At 32.5% G+C, this 8,568-nt stretch overlaps 1 protein-coding gene across 4 annotated transcripts in view; it reads right to left on the bottom strand.

Moving 5' to 3' along the window:
- Window positions 1-386: 386 nt before the first annotated feature.
- The window catches only part of LOC145293811 (two pore channel protein 1-like), a 335,061-nt gene continuing 326,879 nt past the window's right edge, over window positions 387-8,568 (bottom strand). For all 4 annotated transcript variants that reach the window (XM_080140418.1, XM_080140417.1, XM_080140416.1 and 1 more), the window contains one exon: window positions 387-913. In XM_080140418.1, the coding sequence (XP_079996544.1) occupies window positions 846-913 (68 nt within the window). In that variant the 3' untranslated portion in view covers window positions 387-845. The remainder of the gene's footprint in view (window positions 914-8,568) is intronic.

Raw genomic sequence — 8,568 nt, 5'->3', positions numbered from 1 at the left:
GGAACCTTGGGAAGATTTATTGCTATCCAAATTCCAGTGAATACCAATGGTCGCTGTCACCGAGAAATCAATGGTAAACAGCTGTTGCAATAACACAAATTAATTTGCAAAGATTATCAAAAGAGAAGAAGAGTATTGGAAACCTGAAGAGATTTGTTGTCATTCAGACTCCAGGGAACACAGGTTATTCTCAAAGATAAATCTTTAATGGCTTGTGTGAAAACTCCTTGTGAGTACATAATAATAATAATAATAATAATAATAATAATAATAATAATAATAATAATGATAATAATAATAATAATGATGATAATAATGATAATAATAATAATTTCCAAGAAAATATGAAATTACAAAAATATTGAAAATAATACAATAATACATAATTCATTCTAAGTTTGTTTTTATGATTTTTCAGTAAATAAAAATGCATGAACACATTATTTTATTATTGTCTTAAATGAAAATATTAGGTTGGTGCAAAAATAATGTCGTTTTTTGACATGAGGCTGACCGTCAAAAACATTATTTTTGCCCCAACCTAATATTTTGGATAATTTTCATTTGCAAAAACCCAAGATAAAAAGTGTTTGCTATGTTGAAAATATCCACACCATTCGTTATGTCACTCAGAAGGTCGATGATATTTTGGCCTTTTCAGCTGTAATCATTTTGCTCAACTTTTTAGTTTTGATTTTGGTTTTCCAAAGTTTTCAGATCATTCCTTTTGAAGATTTACTGAATGAATACACAAATTATGTTATTTGATCAATCATTGTTCTTTGAAGATAATGAAAACCATTATTTAAAAAGTGAACAACAAAACAAACAATAACAAAAAAGATCTAGAAGGTTTCAATTTCAATTTCTTTTTCAAACATTTCCTGTAGCATCACGTGCATTGTCTTTTGATCTGAAAAAAAAAAAAGAAAAAAGATTAGTACTCAAGAATTGAAAACACGACTTTTAATAAACTGTTGGTGACAATATATATTTAGTATTTCATACAGAAAAAACATTTTAAAATAGAAAGAAAATTTTAAACAATTAATTGCTTACATTTAAGTACTGAGAATATGCAGTTGAAAAAGAGGTTTATGCAACTGTTGTTTATTACCTAAGTATGCAGATGTTGATTAGAATTTTTTATATCGTAAAAGAATATAATACAGGAAAATTTTTAAAATCACCAGAAATATATTGTTATTATTATTATTATTATTATTATTATTATTATTAATTAATTGATTAATTATTATTATTATTATTATTATTATTATTATTATTATCATTATTATTATTATTATTATTATCATTATTATTATTATTATTATTATTATTAATTAATTATTATTATTATTATTATTATTATTATTATTATCATTATTATTATTATTATTATTATCATTATCATTATCATTATTATTATTATTATTATTAATTAATTAATTAATTAATTAATTATTATTATTATTATTATTGTCATTGTTCTTCTACTTATTATTATTATTTTTATTTTTATTATTATCATTATCATTATTATTATCATTATTATCATTATCATCATTATTATTATTATTATTATTTAAAAAACACAAAATTTACTTTATTGGTTATTACTATTATCACTAATATTATTACTAGTAGTAGTAGTAGTAGTGGTGGTGGTAGTGGTAGTAGTGGTGGTATGTTTTTATTATTTTTTATTATTACTGTAGCTGTAATGGTAGGTGGTGTTCATTGCTGTCGTTGCTATTGTTGTTTTTGCTGTTAATATTATTGCTACCAATATTAGTGTTGCTATTACCATTGTAGATTTTATTTCTATTGTTGTTGGTGGTGGTAATGGGAATAGTGGTGGTGATGGAGGAAAAAGGTCGGGAGGGGATCTTTGACCTTGGTGGGGAACCCTCCTAGAGATAATGTCTCGATAAAACTAACCCCATTTATGGGAGAATGTCAAATCAAAATATTGAAAATAACGACGTGAATGAGGCTAGAACATCTTGTGATGGTCTCACGTTAGGTAGGTGTCCCACTGGTCAACAGGGTGGGTCCTGTCGTCATCATACAACTGTTCGAAATTCTGAGGATGTGGCTGGATATAGGGGGAGTGAGAATTGCCAGAGAGGGTCCCAAGACACGAAGGAAGTTGGAACAGGAAATGTAAAAAAAAACGTGGACAGATGAGGAAAGAAGAGTACTGTGGGAATGCTTTGTAAGAAGTGGAAGTACCAAATCTGGTGGATATATCCGAAAAGTGAAGGAAGAATGGGAATCGAGAGGAGGAGGAGCTAGAGTGTCGCGAGTTTGGTATCCCAGTTAAAACAAATTAAAAATAACAACCTACTTTCAGTGATTGCAAGAGGAGAGATTGAATGGATGGTTAGGAATGAAATGAATAACGAAAGTAAAATTGATGAAACTAGCTCTGATGAAAGAACTGAGAGAGTGGAAGTGCAGAAGGGAAATGTAAGCGATGATGGGAGGCGGGCAAGTGAGGAGGAATGGAATCCTATGGTTAGGGGAAGAAAGAGTTTGAAGGATCTAAGGCAGATGAGATCATTGACTCTGAGACAATGGAACCAGTGAAAGGAGCAGATGTATGGAGAAGTGGTGATGAAGTTCGAACTTTGACTTCTGTAGAAAAAGAAGTACTTCAGGAGTTAAGAGAGGTTCTTCTTAGAGACGATATCATAGAAATTCCAAGTTTGAAGAGTAGTGATAGGCGGAAGGTGAAAAACGAGGTAAAAATAATTCAAGGAGTAATTCACAACATCATAAGAAAGAACATATCGATTATAGAACAAAAGGCTTCTGTATGCAGCATCATACGTTATTGCAAATCGTCTTGGCTTATTACAGAAGAAAAAGGAGAAATGAAGGATAGACGGCCACACTGGCAGAGGCGGCTTGAAGAAAGTATTAAACAGTGGCGGAAAGACATTGGTAGAATCGAAGAAATAAGAAAAGGAGTTAAACTAGGACAGAAAGTCAAGGACGAACTTGAAAGGAGGTATAGATTGCTGGAAAAAAGGACGATGAACGTTCTAACAATGTTGAAAGAGAAGGTCCACACTGGTGGTATGAAAATTAGGAACTTTGTTGGAAAAAGTGTCAGCTGTATAAAGAATTAAATGGTAGTAAACAGGCGGGAAATAACACTCCAAATGCAAAAGATGCAAGGAAGTTCTGGAGTGGGATTTGGTCAGTCGAAGGGTGATATAATGAGAAGGCTAGCTGATAGGGAGAGGTCAGAGAAAGGCTATCAGAAATGTAGCAGAGGAAGAACGTTGAGGTAACCATTGATGACGTTAAGGCTGGCATATGAAGGATAACAAACTGGAAGGCACCTGGTCCAGACGGAGTGATGGGGTTATGGTTTAAACAGTTCCCATGCCTTTATCCACCTATAGCTGCTGCTCTGCAAATATTTGTAGAGTCAGGAGATGTCCCTGATTGGCTTGTGAAGGGAAGGACAACACTGATTAGGAAAGATCCTGCAAAAGGAACAGATGCCAATAATTATAGACCAATTACATGTCTGCCATTGACGTGGAAACTGTTGATTGGAATATTTGCAGAGAAAATTTATGAACATCTAGAGAGTAATGGTGTTTTTCCTGAGAAACAAAAAGGGTGCCGGAAAGGCTCGAGAGGTACTAAAGAGCAACTACTAATTGATAAAGCAATAATGCAGGATGCGAAGAAGAAGAAGAAGAAGAAGAAGAAGAAGAATCTGAGTGTAGCATGGATCGATTACAGACATGGTTCCTCATTCATGGATACGTGAAACACTATTGATGATGAAGGTTGCTGAGAATGTGGTAGGGCTTTTGGAGACAAATATGGCTCAATGGAAAACGGTGATGACAGCAAACAGAGAGGAGATGGGGCAGGTTGGCATTAAACGTGGGATATTTCAAGGAGATTCATTATCGCCACTTCTTTTTGTAATGATAATTATGCCACTGAGCATTCTCTTGAAGAGAGAAAAACTGGGGTATAACTTTGGATCTGGTGACAGACGCCTCAACCATCTACTGTTTATGGATGATTTGAAAATATTCGGTAGAAATGAAAAGGAAATGGTAGAACTTGTGGGGACATACTCAGAAGATATTGGGATGGAGTTTGGGTTAAGTAAATATTCGGTGCTGGTGATGAAAACAGGAGTAAAGGTTCATTCAAATGGAATAGTGCTGCCAAATGGAGAAATCATGAAAGAAATAGAAGATACAGGATATAAGTATTTGGGAATGCTGGAGGGTGTGGGCATCATGAACAGAGAAATGAAGGAAAAAGTCAAGAAGAAAAGGTCTTAGAAGAGTGAAACTAATTGCAATGTCGAAACTGTATGGAGGAAACCTAATGAAAGCCGTAAATGCATGGGCAGTCAGTGTTTTGAGATACAGTGCGGGAATTTTAGAATGGTCTGACAAGGATTTGCATGCCATGGATATCAAAGCAAGAAAATTTTTAGCAATGTTTGGTATATTTCACATTCGAAGTAGTGTAGCAAGGCTGTATCAAAAGAGGAAAGATGGTGGGAGAGGATGAAAAGTGTAAAAGTTTGTGTTAGAACTGAGGAGATGGCGTTGAAGGAGCTTGTGGTTAGAAGTGAGGAGTGGATGCTTAAGGTTGTGGCCAATGAAGTGGAGGTATGTGAGACCAATGCTGATTATGTGAAACGTATGGATAGAGAAAGGGCAGAGGAACTGGCTAGGAAGAAAATGCATGGAAGGTTCTTCCAGGATATAGCAGAAGTGGCTGATGAAAGATCATGGCAATGGCTTAGAGCTGGGTATCTGGCTAAGAGTACTGAAGCTTTTGTTTGTGCAGCACAAGAGCAGGCATTAGGAACACGATTGTTCAAAAAAGTGGTTCTAGGAGAGGAAGTTGCTGCAGAATGCCGGATTTGTAGTAAGAGCTCATAGTCAATTGCGCACCTTGCAGCAGGGTGTAGTGGACTGGCCCAGAGAGAGTACCGCAAAAGACACGATCGCATGGGACTCCAAATATATTGGGAGGTGTGTAAGAGGGTTGGGGTGAAGTGTGCTGGAAAATGGTTTGAGGAGGTGCCTGAGGAAGTGAGAACAAGTGAGGATGGCAAGGTAGAGGTATGGATGGACAAAAGTGTCATAACGACCAAGCAATTAGAACATAATCGTCCAGATTTGGTCGTCATTGACAAGGTCTAAAAAAACTGGCAGATTGTAGACTTCTCAGTACCCTGGGACAGGAATGTGAGAGAGAAGGAGAATGAGAAGTGGAGAAATTATGCTCCATTGGCCTTGGAGATAAGGCGTATACACGGGGTTAAAACACAAATAATCCCGGTCATAGTTGATACACTAGGAGTAGTATCAAGTCGTCCGGAAGGACAATTGAAAAAACTACAAATCCCCGATGTTTTAGGCGGCCTTCAAACCTCTGCAATTATAGGTAGCACCAACATCCTTAGGAAAACCCTTGATTTTTGAAGCTCCTGGTTTGAAGCCGGGATTAAGGGAAATCCTTTGGAAATGAATCCCATCTATTTCCAGAGAGACGTTCATAAACGAAATCAGAATTATTATTACATAAAATAAAATGAGGTTTTCTGTATTTAATTGACTAGTATAGCTTCATAGGCAAAAATGACATACAATAATCAGCTTTGCAAGCTCTTTACATCAATTATTGATACGTGTTTTGAAAAAGAAACAGTTTTGTTTGAAGTTGTCGATTTTTATGTTATCCGATCAATCATTGTTCTCTAAGTACTAATTTCAGCACAAGAGTGACTACCCCCCCCCCGCATCCACAGTTCTATATCCACATGCTTCGACGTATAATATTGTAAAAAATATGGTAAAAATCTAATTAGGACCACTTTTTTATATTACAGTTTGTGCAGGACTAATAAAAAGACTGATTGCATTTCAAGATTACAAATAATACACAATCTTTCCCATGACGTTCTTCATACATAATAAAACGTCGCCAACAATTCTTTGTTTTAAACTCAAACTTTATGCCCTGTTTTTCATTTTCATTTCTTTTTTTTCGTGTAAAATTACTACAAGGTTTTTTACTTGCATATCGAAATGCTCTTTAAACAAACTAAATTACAAAATCTAACAGTACAAAATAATAGACTATATATATATACATACATATACATATATATATATATATATATATATATATATATATATATATATATATATATAGAGAGAGAGAGAGAGAGAGAGAGAGAGAGAGAGATATGCGGTGTGGTTCCAGAAGTAAAGCCTCATATTTTATAATTAAAAATGTTCAGAAGCTACAAAAACGGGAGTGGTATCATTAAAACGAGCGACCTTTTGTGCTCTAAAATTTATATGTCACATTAGTCACCACCATTCTTAGTACACTTTTTATAGAAATTCAACGGCAGACGCACGTCCATGACAGGTTACTGTCAATATCAAAGAGATGAAAATTTCAGGTCGTGAAGGTGTAAGTTTAATCATCATCATAATTATGCAATTTGAAATTCTCTCTGGTCCATTAGAGTAGAAAAAAGAGAAGGCATTACTTTCCTATATACACATTCTGTATTGATTTTGTATCTTCAGTTAAAATGTGCGGCGGTGGAATTAACCTATGTTACCTTACTAATAGACTATTCCAATTTCAATAAATAGCGGAACACTGAGGAAAGGAAAAAGAGAGGAACTTGCGAAAACCAAATAAGTGCGTGGACATAAAAGTTTGAATTGCAAACTCGTGAAAACTAAGAATATTTTCACCTTTTTTCTTTTCTTTGATCGGCGCTGTCGTGACATCTTGGCGCACTCGTAAGTGCAAAAGAGTAGAAATACGAGTTATTTGTGGGTTTTTCTTTTTTCGTGAATCATTAAGTGTGTCAGCAAACTTTTTTTTACTTACAAAAAAAATTAAATACGGTTTTTAGCCTTTTTTCATCACGGTCAACATCTTTTTCTATTTTATGCAAAAAAAAAAAAAAAATTTGCTTTGAAAAAAAATAATGAATATTTTTGTCGACATATATATATATATACATATATATATATATATATATATATATATATATATATATATATATATATATATATATATATATATATATATATATCTTGTTTATGAAAAATACATTTTTTTTGATGAAATATTCTTTCCAAGGAATTTAAAACTGTATGGTCAATGTTCGTTTGCCCAGTTATAAAAGAAAACGAAATACTGCTCCCTTTTTCCCTCGGTCTTTCTGAAATACTAAAACCTGGTTAATCTGAACACGGTTTTGTTAAATTTCTGTAAAGTCAGTATTTTACCCATCATACAAAAATGGACCCCTTACCAAGTACATTGGAACAATTATTAAAACTGCAAATTGAGCAACAACAACGCCAACAAGTATTTAAACACCAAAAGCGCTCAGATGAAAGACAACAAAAACAACTAATGAGGCTGGAGACCCAGCAATATGAAAGTTAACAGCAGATGAAAGAGCTGTTTACTCAGTCATAAAAAAATAAGGCGATCACTGATGATAATACATAAAAAAAATAATGCGTTCACTGATAATAATAGATAAAGAAATAATGCGTTCACTGATAATAATACATAAAAAAATAATGCGTTCACTAATAATAATACATAAAAAAATAATGCGTTCACTGATAATAATACATAAAAAAATAATGCGTTCACTAATAATAATACATAAAAAAATAATGCGTTCACTGATAATAATACATAAAAAAAATAATGCGTTCACTGATAATAATACATAAAAAATAAGACGTTCACTGATAATAATACATAAAAAATAATGCGTTCACTGATAATAATACATTTAAAAAATCATGCGTTCATTGATAATAATACATAAAAAAATAATGCGTTCCCTGATAATAATACATAAAAAATAACGCGTTCACTGATAATAATACATAAAAAATAATGCGTTCACTGATAATAATACATTAAAAAATAATGCGTTCACTGATAATAATACATAAAAAAATAATGCGTTCACTGATAATAATACATTACAAAATAATGCGTTCACTGATAATAATACATAAAAAAACAATGCGGTCACTGATAATAATACATTAAAAAATAATGCGTTCACTGATAATAATACATAAAAAATAATGCTTTCACTGATAATAATACATAAAAAAGTAATGCGTTCACTGATAATAATACATAAAAAAATAATGCGGTCACTGATAATAATACATAAAAAAATAATGCGTTCACTGATAATAATACATAAAAAAATAATGCGTTCACTGATAATAATACATAAAAAAATAATGCGTTCACTGATAATAATACATAAAAAATAATGCGGTCACTGATAATAATACATAAAAAAATAATGCGTTCACTAATAATAATACATAAAAAAGGGATGCGTTCACTGATAATAATACATTAAAAAATAATGCGTTCACTGATAATAATACATAAAAAAATAATGCTTTCACTGATAATAATACATAAAAAATAATGCGTTCACTGATAATAATACATTAAAAAATAATGCGGTCACTGATAATAATACATAAA

Source organism: Euprymna scolopes, chromosome 15 (assembly GCF_053919585.1).
Source record: "Euprymna scolopes isolate OS-2025 chromosome 15, ASM5391958v1, whole genome shotgun sequence".
NCBI classification, from domain to species: Eukaryota; Metazoa; Mollusca; class Cephalopoda; order Sepiida; family Sepiolidae; genus Euprymna; species Euprymna scolopes.
Note: the sequence above shows the minus strand (reverse complement) of the source record. Positions and strands in the feature narration are given on the sequence as shown.